We start from the raw sequence: 13,780 nt of genomic DNA on the forward strand, positions 1-13,780 counted from the left end.
CGTTTCTTTCAAAAATTGAAGAAATATTTTAGATAAACGGTTATACATTTAAAGTAGAGCTGTTGTAATTTTGAAAAATAGTGGGAACCCGATAAATCGATATTTATAAAAGTGTCATTATAGGCTCTCGATAAATGGTAATTTAAAGGCAATAGTGCTGAAAACATCGATAGCTGCTACGCTTGTTCACTTCATTTTGATTCGTCTCAACGGGGGCCAGAATGTAATATGGCTTTCTCTGAAGGAATAGCTTTGTGATAAAGTTTTGAAGACAAAATCTATGTTCAAGAGACGACGAAATGCAGCTGACATGGTCACGGAACGCTTCGGCACTATGATTTAAAAAACTCACAAAGCGTTTGGCCGTCTGTGATGATCACTTGTAAATGTAGGTATAGGAATGGACTAAAAATATATCGAATCAATACGAAAATATATCAACGGCCAAAATTTCTGTACTTGGTGTAATTTCTTTGCGGTAATAGTCGGAAAAATTCGTCAAAGTGCGTGTGTCGTCCATGCTTAATTACCGTTGTTGTTGTTGTTGTTGTAGTCTTCAGTCCTAAGACTGGTTTGATGCAACTCTCTACGTTACTCTGCCCTTTGCAAGCCTCTTCATCTCTGCTTAACTACTGCAACCTACCTCCACCGGAACAACACTAAGCCGATGTTTTTTTATGTCTCAGGATATGCCGTACAGCCGGTCCCTGCTTTCAGTCAAACTGCAGTAACTTACCCGCAATCCTATTTTCTTATTTATTGTTTGCCCTACTCCTGCATTACCCATACTAAATTTCCTGCCGATAACCCTGTACTGATTTGACCAGAAGTCCTGTTCTTCCTGCCACCGTACTTCATTAACTCCTACTACACCTAACTTCTACCTACCCATTTCACTTTTTAAACTCTCTAACCTGCCTACCCGACTAAGGGATCTAGCATACCACGCTCCGATCCGTAGAATGGCAGTTTTGGTGGTGACATTCTCCTAAGAAGTCTATGCTCGTGATCTAAATGGGGGACTATTTTACCTCTGAAATATGCGTATTTTGTTCAAGAGGGTGCCATCGCCATTAAGCCATAAATAGAGATGGATGACATCTGGAAACATGGAAGATGAAGTTTCCCTTTTCCTTGATCCGTTTCTAGTACCAACATAACGAGGCCCTGGTGGTTAATTTTAGAAGTCCGGAACAGTCAGCAATGGAAATTGTTTCCATTCAGCTTCTAAAAAGGCTGCTGCCCCTTTCCAGGAACCGTAGCTCGATATGGCCTATCGACAAATACCTCTCCAAAATGGTTGTACGGTTGTCTGCGTCGTAAAGGCACGCAAGCCACCCACCTTCATCATTATAGCAATTAAAATTTAGTGAGAAGGAAAACTGCAAGTGGATTGTAGCTGATTACAACAAGGGACAATCTAGAGCGTGTGTCCTACACAGCAGCACTTCCGAACGACTTGGGCAACCACTATTCGACTGAATTTGTGGCTCGTATGGAAGACATCGGAAAGAGAACGTGAGATGCGACCAAACCAGTGGAATGCAAACATTCTCACCACTGTCATGCTCGAAGTTAACAGCCGACACGACAATTCTAATTTTTCTGCAGCTTGTATAATTTTCATACTAGGAGTTAACTGTAAGAGTTTAGGATTAAATTCCGCAACTTCTGTCGTTTGTGTTTAGTGTACTCCATGGATTTTTTTTTTTTTTTTTTTTTTTTTGCCTAAATGGGAAGTCAGCTATAGGTATACTGTGTATCACGGGTGTCTCCAGAAAGGTTCATCATTTGTTTTTTAAATTCTCTGCGGTGCATAGTTTTATGGAAGCTGCTGTTTCGAATCAGTTCTTATTGATATATACCTAACACCATTCTAACACCGTTAACAACTAAATCATTGGTGCTAACGCAAAATAACAGCCACTCCGCAGCACTGTAAGAGTTCATCAATGGGGGTTACGAACTGACACTGCGCCGCACATTGTTTTTAGGCACTTGGCATGCGTGATAATGTAGTAAAGCTAAATTTCAAGGCGTGCTTCATTTTTACGCCGATCCTTGATGATCATCTTTGCAATTAGCTGCTTGGCTGCAGTTTCAACAGGACAGTTAGTAGAAAATAGCAGGGCTGTGAAAAGTTAGAAATACAGTTACGACAAGTACGTGAGCGTGCTGAAAAGTAATGCCTCTGAAATTTTTGTGTGAAAACTCAAAGGACTTTTAAATGTAGCAAACGTTAAACATTCTTCATCCTCATCCTTCATACCGAAATATTTGCAGTCCTGTACTGTTAGAGGGCTCGGAATTGTAGTGTGCAAGATGGTGATGTGTAAGGTTAACTAAGTCGGTGAGTGAGAAACAGCGTGCTGTAATCGAGTTTCGAATTCGAAGAATTCGTCCACACTTCGAGCACTCTCTTCTTAACTATGACAATGGTAGTCCACACACAAACGCAACAAGCCAATACCTTGGCTTGACTGTCGTCAATCAACCTTCATACTGTGACGACTTCACCTCATCCGATTTTAGTCTGTTTCCAAAATTTGAAGAACACTTCGAGGACTTCACTTCGATCCTGATGAAGCGGCGCAATCAGAGGTGAGGTTGTGGCTCCGATAAAAATTCAAACATTTTACAGTGACAGTATCAACAAACTGGTCTCTCGTGGGGAGAAATGTGTTCGTCGCCAGGGTGACAATGTTGAGAAATACAGACGTGGACATGAAGAATAAAGATGTAGAATGTCAGTAGCGTTTGTTTTGTTTAAAAAGCTTTAAGAGTTGTCAAACAAAAAATTCAGAGGCATTAGTTTTCAGTACACCTTCGTGTAAATAAATCTAATGATATGGCGCCTAAGACCACAACGTTTTACTTTACACAGGTAGTATTTACAACAGGATCGGCCCCATTCTGAGGAAACATGGTGTGAATTGTGTTTTTCGGACACCATCTATGATTAGGGCGATTTCGGGATTTGTAAAGGATCTTGGTTTGCATAAGGCTCATTTCTGCCATACCCCCTGTGTCTGTAGCACGTCATATAATATCTCACAGGGGACTGGAGTACAGAGCATAAGTGTTGTACGAAGTGTCAACAGCCGAGAGAATCTGCGATTGCAGACATTTCCTCGGTACCGGTCACGTGATGGAATGCAAATTCAGGGGATCCTGACCTGCACTTCCAGTTACTGCGGAAGGTTATTAAGGGCGCTGTTGAGATTAAACTACACTCCTGGAAATGGAAAAAAGAACACATTGACACCGGTGTGTCAGACCCACCATACTTGCTCCGGACACTGCGAGAGGGCTGTACAAGCAATGATCACACGCACGGCACAGCGGACACACCAGGAACCGCGGTGTTGGCCGTCGAATGGCGCTAGCTGCGCAGCATTTGTGCACCGCCGCCGTCAGTGTCAGCCAGTTTGCCGTGGCATACGGAGCTCCATCGCAGTCTTTAACACTGGTAGCGTGCCGCGACAGCGTGGACGTGAACCGTATGTGCAGTTGACGGACTTTGAGCGAGGGCGTATAGTGGGCATGCGGGAGGCCGGGTGGACGTACCACCGAATTGCTCAACACGTGGGGCGTGAGGTCTCCACAGTACATCGATGTTGTCGCCAGTGGTCGGCGGAAGGTGCATGTGCCCGTCGACCTGGGACCAGACCGCAGCGACGCACGGATGCACGCCAAGACCGTAGGACCCTACGCAGTGCCGTAGGGGACCGCACCGCCACTTCCCAGCAAATTAGGGACACTGTTGCTCCTGGGGTATCGGCGAGGACCATTCGCAACCGTCTCCATGAAGCTGGGCTACGGTCCCGCACACCGTTAGGCCGTCTTCCGCTCACGCCCCAACATCGTGCAGCCCGCCTCCAGTGGTGTCGCGACAGGCGTGAATGGAGGGACGAATGGAGACGTGTCGTCTTCAGCGATGAGAGTCGCTTCTGCCTTGGTGCCAATGATGGTCGTATGCGTGTTTGGCGCCGTGCAGGTGAGCGCCACAATCAGGACAGCATACGACCGAGGCACACAGGGCCAACACCCGGCATCATGGTGTGGGGAGCGATCTCCTACACTGGCCGTACACCACTGGTGATCGTCGAGGGGACACTGAATAGTGCACGGTACATCCAAACCGTCATCGAACCCATCGTTCTACCATTCCTAGACCGGCAAGGGAACTTGCTGTTCAAACAGGACTATGCACGTCCGCATGTATCCCGTGCCACCCAACGTGCTCTAGAAGGTGTAAGTCAACTACCCTGGCCAGCAAGATCTCCGGATCTGTCCCCCATTGAGCATGTTTGGGACTGGATGAAGCGTCGTCTCACGCGGTCTGCACGTCCAGCACGAACGCTGGTCCAACTGAGGCGCCAGGTGGAAATGGCATGGCAAGCCGTTCCACAGGACTACATCCAGCATCTCTACGATCGTCTCCATGGGAGAATAGCAGCCTGCATTGCTGCGAAAGGTGGATATACACTGTACTAGTGCCGACATTGTGCATGCTCTGTTGCCTGTGTCTATGTGCCTGTGGTTCTGTCAGTGTGACCATGTGATGTATCTGACCCCAGGAATGTGTCAATAAAGTTTCCCCTTCCTGGGACAATGAATTCACGGTGTTCTTATTTCAATTTCCAGGAGTGTAGCAAGTAACCTTACCAATAGAACGGAAGACCTTGTTTCAATTCTGGGTAGAGTCCTACTCTCTCCCTGTTCAAATAAAAGAGGAACACTGTTAAAACTACTTGCTCAGCCGTTGTTAATTAATACTTCTCAATCGATATCGTCTGAGGTTGGTCATCTTCGGTTCAGTGATGGCACTACCTGTTGACGGTATGTGTTGTGCTTCGTCCAAAGGGCATACGCTACTTTTCGGTTTTCTAGTTAGCGCAGCCCGGCCCTGCGATTGATGAAGTTGTCTTGCATAGTGATCTCTCTTTACACTCGAGCCTTGAAAATGACGGAGCGTTCACTTGGCAGAACTACAGTCGCTGTCGATGACATTACCAGGTGCATTCGCGTAAGTTAAATGAACATTCGGTACGTCAGGAAAGGCTACAGTTTCACAAGTATGAAACAGTGAGACAAGCGACACAAGCAGCCGCTTAGTTGGGAAGAGCATCAGAGGTACCCAAGCGCGAAATTTACCTACAGTCAGTGTCATAGTTAGTAGCAAAAACTAACACCGTTGAAAATATAAGGCAATAGAAGCAAAAACATTCCAGAAAAAAACGGTTCAAATGGCTCTGAGCACTATGGAACTTAACATCTGAGGTCATCAGTCCCCTAGAACTTCGAACCTAACTAACCTAAGGACATCACACACATCCATGCCCGAGGCAGGATTCGAACCTGCGACCGTACCGGTCGTGCGGTTCCAGACTGAAGCGCCTCGAACCGCTTGGCCACACCGCCCGGTATTCCAGAAAACATGGGTCCACGAATGAGCCGACAGTGGTTTTAGTATCAAATATTGTCGTAGTTAGTGTAAACCTATTTGGAAGGTAATTTTATCGAATAAGTTCTCCATCTGAGTGCGTCGTTCAAAATACACACATGGGCAACCTTAACACTTCGTTACAGTGGTCAATTGATTTAACGTTATTAGTGTTGTGGAGTTAGAGTAATACTTCAGTTTTTTTTATTTAGAGCTAAAACAATGAATTTTGTCCAAATACTGGTGACAACATTGTTAATGAACCTTCACAACATACATCAATTCCAAAAATTTTTAGTTTTTCCGTAACAACACTGTTCTCTTAAAGAGACTAATTCATACGCAGGGCAAACATAGCCGAAATAGAAACTTTTGAATTGAAGCTCCTGAAGATGCGAATTTAATTTGCGAAACCAATCGTGTTATCCAATAAAGAATTCTAATAGCCTCAGCGGTCTTGTTTATTCAAATCATGGTTTTCTTAGAGTCCTAAAAATTTTGTAATTTTCAATATCAATGCTCACATGGTTAAAAATATAAGAGGCGGTCAAATGAATACGAAGCAGTTGCAAAAATAATAAGTAAACTGTTTATTAATCCAAAAGTAATAGCTATAACTGTTAATACAATTATTCCACTATGAGAAAAGACGTTAATGACTTCATGGAGAATTGTTTGCTGTTGCCTACGGAGCCATAATTGCACACAGGCGTGCACCTCTTCGCAAAAAGGATTCGACGGCGCTGAATGTCTTTCTTCAGAGCTCCAAAAACATGGAAATTGCGTTTGGAGAGACAGGGACTGCACAGAGGATGTGTACGGGCTTCGCAGCGAAATTTCTCCAACGGACTTGGAATAATCTTGGTAACAAGTGGGCGTGTATTTTGTTGGCAAATTATCAGGACTATGTTGTAGAAGTTTCGCTGGGAAGCCAAATCCTCCGATTCTCCATACAGTCCCGATCTATCCACATGTTATTTCCATATTTTTGGAGCCCTGAAGAAAGACATTCAGGATCGTCGATTTGCTTGTGACAGAGAAGTGCACGTCTGGGTCAATTATGGTCTGCAGGCAACCGCAAGGCTGGTCCCGGCGGAGGTTCGAGTCCTCCCTCGGGCATGGGTGTGTGTGTTTGTCCTTAGGATAATTTACGTTAAGTAGTGTGTAAGCTTAGGGACTGATGACTTTAGCAGTTAAGTCCCATAAGATTTCACACATATTTGAACATTTCCAACCGCAAAAATTTTCTATTAATTCATTGACAGTCTTCTTTCACAGTGGGATAAATGTTGTAACAGCCATGGCGATTACTTTTGAAATAAGAAACACTTTACCTACTTTTTTCCCATCTTACTACCCCTTTAAAGAGGAACAATAAATCCACTTATATCGTTTAATTACATGTAATATTTGATTGACTTACATGTAATATTTGATTCACTGTCTTCTTCATTATTGAATCATCTTTCACGTATTGGAACGATGTGCTAAGCACGCATGGCGTCAATGTTTGGTTTTTCTATTTTTAGATCTGGGACATATAATGCACCTGCACTGTAATTATGTCTTTTAGGGCTGTTTCGTTGGAATTTGGGTTAAATTTCCTTTTCAATCTCACTCGATCTGCTTTGCGTTGGATGTAATTTTCTAGTGTCGAAAGACTAATGATCTTTTGAAATTCTCTTGTGTTCATATTAGACGCAGTGGTAGAAAAACTTACCAAATTTGCGTTGATTTATTTTACAATTTCAAGTTATCATATTTGTGTAAATAGATAGACTCCCCTATTGTAACTGGGTTTGGGAAACCGCAACGACGAAAAACGCGTTATTCTCCCTCCAGAAACAAAAGTAAATTGACGTCAAGTACAATAACGGTATCTACATATTATAAAAGTAAGATAGTCAAACGCTCAAGTACATATTATGTGCCATGTAATGATATCGTTGTGCAATAAATCTACCGGAGTGTGTGAAAACCCAGCTCAGTAACGAAGTGTTCAACATGAGATGCGAAACAAATAATATGTTGCGCGTGTGTAACAATGTTTTCGAACCGGCCGTGGAGCAGTTTTGACAATAATGCCTTGTCATGAGACTTCACAGACTATATAAATACTTTAAATGACGTCAGTTTCGTTTTTGGCAATTAATAACGGCTGCAATCCCCTCAGCCGGTAAATCCATGGCGACAATCTTCTGAGACTCTGATGGGGTTATTCTGATTGATGCCAACCTCAGGGAATTGAAGAAAGGACTTCTGCGTGTTCCCAGAAGTATGCAAACGAACTTCTCCTTCTCACACAAGGAGGAGGTCATAAAATTTCATTGGACTGTTCTTGCTCATTCACTCAAAAGCCTGTCTCTCGTACCTTCTGATTTCCATCTGTTTGACCCAATGAAAGATGCACTCTTCGGGAAGCAGTACTTGGATGATGCGTAGGTCATTGATGGAGCACGGCATTGGTTCCGACGTCGACCAGTAGAGTGGTAGGCATACAGGCGCCCCCCCCCCCCCCCCCAGTAAGGTGGCGTAAGGCTGTCGCACTGAACGGATACTACGTTGAAAAATAGAGATTTGAAACGAAAAGATGGGGGAAAGACATGGTGTATTGGGATCCTGGATAAAACCAACCTGCTTTCAGAAAAAATAAGTGTTGCATTACTTATTGAACGCCCCTCGTTTTTCTCGCATTGACAGTAGGTCAACACGTGTCCTGACTGTTTCACGATGTTTGGAGCGTGTAAGTGAGTCAGCGCTCTCGGTGTGGTGGCAGCCCTGGTGGCCTGTGTGACTAGCGACCACTTCCTGTCACGTGTCGGGCGCCACGCCGCGCGGCCCGCGGCTGTCATCAGCGAGCCGCCGCCACGCCTGCCAACCGCCCCTGAAGTGTAATAAGTACGGCCGCTGACGCGCGGCTCCCCGCTCTTTATTGGCGTATCGGCTGCCACAGGGAGGGCGACACCTCGCCAAATAACACGGCGGCCCGCGCCAAATGGCGGCGGCGGGCCCGGCGGGTCTGCCATTAGCAGAGGTGCCGACCAGAAGAGGAGAGCTAACGACCAGCGGGGGCAGGTGAGGGCGCCGGGGCCGCGTGTGTGGGCCGGAAGCTGCAATTTGTCCCTCTGGCTGGCCTGGCGTGGGCCCGGCTTGTTAGCGCTGACGCTCCGCTGACGTCGCCTCGGTTTCCGGCCGCTTGCTCCAGGGACCGCACTGCCGCCCCGGGAGGCAATACGTGCTTTTTCAACGCATTTTTTTATTCATCGTGTTGTCAGAGTGATCGTTACAGATGCGTCTTTGTGGTGTGAATGTGTAAACACAGTAAGTGTTTCACCATGGACAATGACAGGCAGTAATTGGGAAACAACTGGTATTACAAAGGACGTACCTACAGGAGAAGAGCGTGTTATTTACGTATTTATGAACAAACAGTGCAACACTTGACAGGAGAGGATTCTGTAATTGTAGACGTTACTACACTTTTAATAGATAAGAGACATCAGATGAGGAAAATGATAGTGCCATGGCAATGAAGGATGAAGCAACGTCACCAGTGGCGAATTTCCAGGGCAGTAGCGATTCATCTTATCAGCCACCACCTCCAACGAACTACGTCTCCAGAAGAATATCTGGTTCATGCAAAAAAGATATGGAAAAACGAAGATGGGCAAACGATGGAAATCATGAAACTTCCTGGCAGATTAAAACTGTGTGCCGGACCGAGGCTCGAACTCGGGACCTTTGCCTTTCACTGACAAGTGCTCTACCAACTGAGCTACTGTGATTGAGTAGCTCAGTTGGTAGAGCACTTGCCCGCGAAAGGCAAAGGTCCAGAGTTCGAGTCTCGATCCGGCACACAGTTTTAATCTGCCAGGAAGTTTCATATCAGCGCACACTCCGCTGTAGAGTGAAACTTTCATTCTAGATGGAAATGTTGATACTCCAGATCTGTGTCGACATGGGTTAGCAACTGATATGAAACCGCGCCTGAAAATTAAAACACTGTGGACCAGAAAAGAAAAATAAAGAGCAAGACGGTGCTACAAAATTTTGAAAACGCGCTAAAACCTCTTCATTTGTCAAACACAAAAATTTTGCAGGATATGATAAATCGTGAACTACATTATCATTGTATACTAAAGACTCAGGAAAACGCAATAATACATTACCGCACATTGAGAATTTGGGCACTCAATGTAAAGAAGAGAACTGACCGTCATAATTCATCGCAGTTCAAAGCTTACAACTTTTGCGTAAAGAAATTTAAATGTACGAATAAGATTGCCCGCTGCAAAATAACCCACAAAATTAGCAAGAGATTGCCTGAGGTAGTTGCCGATATTCAACAAAAATCTTAAGAGTTCGTAAGAGAAATTAGGCCTCTCATTGAGGGAAAACGTTTGTCACCACATCAAGATTTGATAAAGAGCTACGACCTGGACGGAATCTCGGAGTGAAGCGAAGCAAGCATGTCTTTATTGTGGTTGCATCCATAGCGGCAACTACACAAACACCTACCTTTAAAGTCCTGTCTCATCTTTTGGAAGTTAAACATGGACGATAAACAGTTTTGACAAATAGAGAATAGAAGCTTTCGAAGTGTGAAGTTACCGAAAAATGTTGAAGACTAAATGAGTCGATCACGTAACTAATGAGGAGGTACTGAATGAAACCGGCAAGACAAGAAATTTGTGGCACAACTTGACCAAAAGAAGGGATCGGTTGATAGGACACATTCTGAGATTCAAGGTGGTTCGTTGATTCGGGGGAGGGGACGAGACAGCGTAGTCATCAGTCATCGGATTAGGGAAGGATGGGGAAGGAAGTCGGCCGTGCCCTTTCAAAGGAACTTGCATTTGCCTGTAGGGATATAGGGAAATCAAGGAAAACCTAATTCAGAATGGCCGGACGCTAGTTTGAACCGTCGTCATCCAGAATGCGAGTTCAGTGGGCCAACCAAGGCGCCACTCGCTCGGTGATACGAAGGGATAACCAATTTAGTATTGGAGGGAAATGTGGGATTAAAAATCGTAGAGAGAGCCGAAGTCATTCTGCGACGTAGTGGCTCGCACAGGATAGAGTAGCATGGAGAGCTGCATCTAACTAGCCTTCGGACTGAAGAACACAACAAAAACAACATAAAGTTGTTCTACGATTTTGCTTACTTCTTGGTGTAATGACGTCCATAATGAAGCGGATATGTTCCCGGTGACAAGTTGGGTGAATCACGTAATTTCATATATACAAAACACTTTTTTGACAGATAAAATGACAATTCTAGATCCTGTGATGCTGTATATTCACAGAGGAAATCGTATCTCTGAAGGTAAGAGATGGTGGTCAGATATTAGAATTTTGTAGTCAACTGTCGTGTTTCTGTCAGAAATACGCAGACAAAAGTGTTGTCGGGTGGCAGAAATGAGATAGCGATAAGGTTGAAGTCAAAACTTGACTCAAAGTATGATACGAATTAAGGGAATTCCGCTACCTTGGTAGCAAGAACGATGTAGTTAGCAAACTAGCATAGGCGAAGTTAGCATTCGTCGGGGAAAGAAGTATATTAGGATCAAACATAGATCATTTGGAGAAGAAGTTTCTGAGAAACTCCGTCTGAAGGACAGCATTGTATGGAAGGCAATCATGGACTGCTGAAATACCTTGAAAAAAGGGAATCGAAACGTTTAAGATATGGTATCAGAGAAGAATGTTGAAAGTTAAATGTCCTTAACAGAATTGGCGAGCAAAGTAATATTCGGAAAACACTGACTAGAAGAAGGAAAGGATGATAGGAAGTGTATTTTGACATCAGGGGATAGATTTCATGTTATTAGAGTGAGCAATAAAGTGCGAAAACTGTAGTGGAAGACGGAGGTTGGAGTATATAGAACGAATAATTGAGAACACTGGGTGTAAGTGCAGCTCTGTGATCAAGAGTTTGGCGGGACGCATCAAACCAGTCGGAAGATTAATGACCGCGAAAGAGAATGTAATGTCCACAACTAGCTCCACGTATCGTTCAATGTACCGAAGCGTTACAGCGATTGAATACATAAGAGCTTGATAACCCTTATTTCGACACAACACTTCATTTTTGGACATGACAGACGGATCGAGGATCGATGCGACTGGAATTACACGCAAATCTACGAAAAAAAATTTCTGACCCTCAGGATGAATAACAAATAAAATACTATTAAAAATCGACATGATAGAAACTGCTGCAAGAAAACCTTGCTTTTGTGCTAGTGTAATGATACACGCAACCTTTAGGTAATGCGATGTATCTTAAATTTGTGATAAGAACTGAATTTATAGAGATAGTAGGAATTTTCACCAGTTATTGTTCTGAAATCTCTTTCCAGTTCCTAAAACATTACGCCAGTAGCACATGAAACAGTTCATAAATAATATTGCTTTCTCCTTTTTAACATTCTTCTCCAAAGCGAAGGAAACAAATTCGGTCGAACAGTGCTTTTGTGCTTCAGTAAAAGCACACAAGTGCGAAACAAAAACGGGATGGTAGCTGATACGGCAGAGTAGTCTTTCGCAAGATCTGGCGCGTGAAGTGAAAGGGACCGTAAAACGCAAACACCACCCAATTTTCCTTCGCCAGCCAAGCGGTTACTGTATTTGTATAGTCCTGTTATAACAAAGGAGCGAGCGCACCCACTGCTTTTCACAATCCTGCGGGACTATTTACATTCTGCCAAGATCTTGTGCGTCGAAGCGTAGCGCACTGAAAAAGTGATTAGTAGAAAATGTGTTTCCTATTCTCGCGATTTTTTTTCCACTGCCGACGTGCACTGGCCGAATGTTCGCTTACGCGTGGTTACCTGCTAAGAAACACAAAGGAGTAACAGTATCACTCTGACTTCGCGGATGCTTTATAATAACTGTTATTTACATTGTAACATTCGAGAAAACTTTCTCTTGACGTCATAGGATACCCTTCGATTTTCGTACCAGTCCATGAACTCTTGTAAGGATATTCTGTGAACACAGGGCACTTCCCTATCATCATCTTATGGAAATCCATGTCGTCTCCATCAGTATGGTCGTCGAGACAGCAAACGTCGCTGCCAGTATGCACACTGGATGCATCATGCACGCAAACAGCAGAAAGTCTGACGTGGTCTCACAAGGGAACCTCCCCATCGCATCCCCCTCAGATTTAGCTATAAGTTGGCACAGTGGATAGGCCTTGAAAAACTGAATACAGATCAATCGAGAATAAGCAAAATATACAAACTGAGTAGTCTATCCAAATCATTTGCCATCAAGGACGAAGTGAGCTCACGAGCGCCGTGGTCCCGAGGTTAGCGTGAGCAGCTACAGTACGATAGGTCCTTGGTTCAAGTCCTCCCTCGAGTGAAAAATTTTAATTTTTTATTTTCAGACAATTATTATCTGTCCGTCCGATGCGATCACTTTTTTGGGACTGATTATCACATCCACAAGAAAACCTAAATCGGGCAAGGTAGAAGAATCTTCTTACCCATTCGCCAAGTGTACAAGTTAGGCGGGTCGACATCATATGCCGTCACCAGTGTCGTATACAATATATCAGACGTGTTTTCCTGTGGAGGAATCGGTTGACTATGACCTTGCGATCAAACTTTTTCGGTTCCCATTGGATAGGCACGTCCTTTGGCCTACTAATCGCACGGTTTAGCGGTGCGGTCGCAAAACACAGACGCTAAACATATTACAGTGAACAGAGACGTCAATGAACGAACGGACAGATAATAGTTGTCTGAAAATAAAAAATTAAAATATTCAGTCGAGGGAAGACTTGATCCAAGGACCTCTCGTATTCCAGTTGCTCACGCTAACCACGTGACCACGGCGCTCATGAGCTCATATTCTCCGAGATGTTGCATATCATATGCATAGACTACTGAGTTTGTGTATTTTGCTTATTTTTTTCATACTTCCACACAACTTCTTCCTGTTTTCTCGATTGATCTGTGTTCAGTTTTTCAAGGCCTATCCACTGTGCCAACTTATATCTAAATCTGAGGGGGATGCGATGGGGAGGTTCCCTTGTCAGTTACAAGAAATTATGCCCACTCATACACTTTCATTGTGACTTTTAGTCCCACTCCTATTTTTTATTTTTAATTATTTATTTTGTTTTATTTCCGCCATTGATTCTTCGGTGTATAGGTTCAACAGTAGGAGAGAGAGCTTGCACCCTTGCCTTATACCATTTCTAACTCAAACACATCTTTTGATCTTTCTTCATTATTATCATTCCCTCTTGGTTGTTGTACATATAGTGTATTATCTGGCTGTCCCTATACAAAGGGTTGTAGAAGTTTTAATAAAATTACG

The 13,780-nt window shown here is 43.9% G+C and overlaps 1 protein-coding gene across 1 annotated transcript in view; it reads right to left on the reverse strand.

Annotated features, from left to right (window-relative positions):
• Positions 1-13,780, reverse strand: part of LOC126235569 (translation initiation factor IF-2-like) — a 137,594-nt gene that overhangs the window by 100,988 nt on the left and 22,826 nt on the right. The window contains exon 2 of the mRNA XM_049944286.1: positions 8,168-8,684. Coding sequence (XP_049800243.1) covers positions 8,168-8,684 — 517 coding nt within the window. The remainder of the gene's footprint in view (positions 1-8,167; positions 8,685-13,780) is intronic.

This window comes from Schistocerca nitens, chromosome 2, assembly GCF_023898315.1.
Source record: "Schistocerca nitens isolate TAMUIC-IGC-003100 chromosome 2, iqSchNite1.1, whole genome shotgun sequence".
Taxonomy (NCBI): Eukaryota; Metazoa; Arthropoda; class Insecta; order Orthoptera; family Acrididae; genus Schistocerca; species Schistocerca nitens.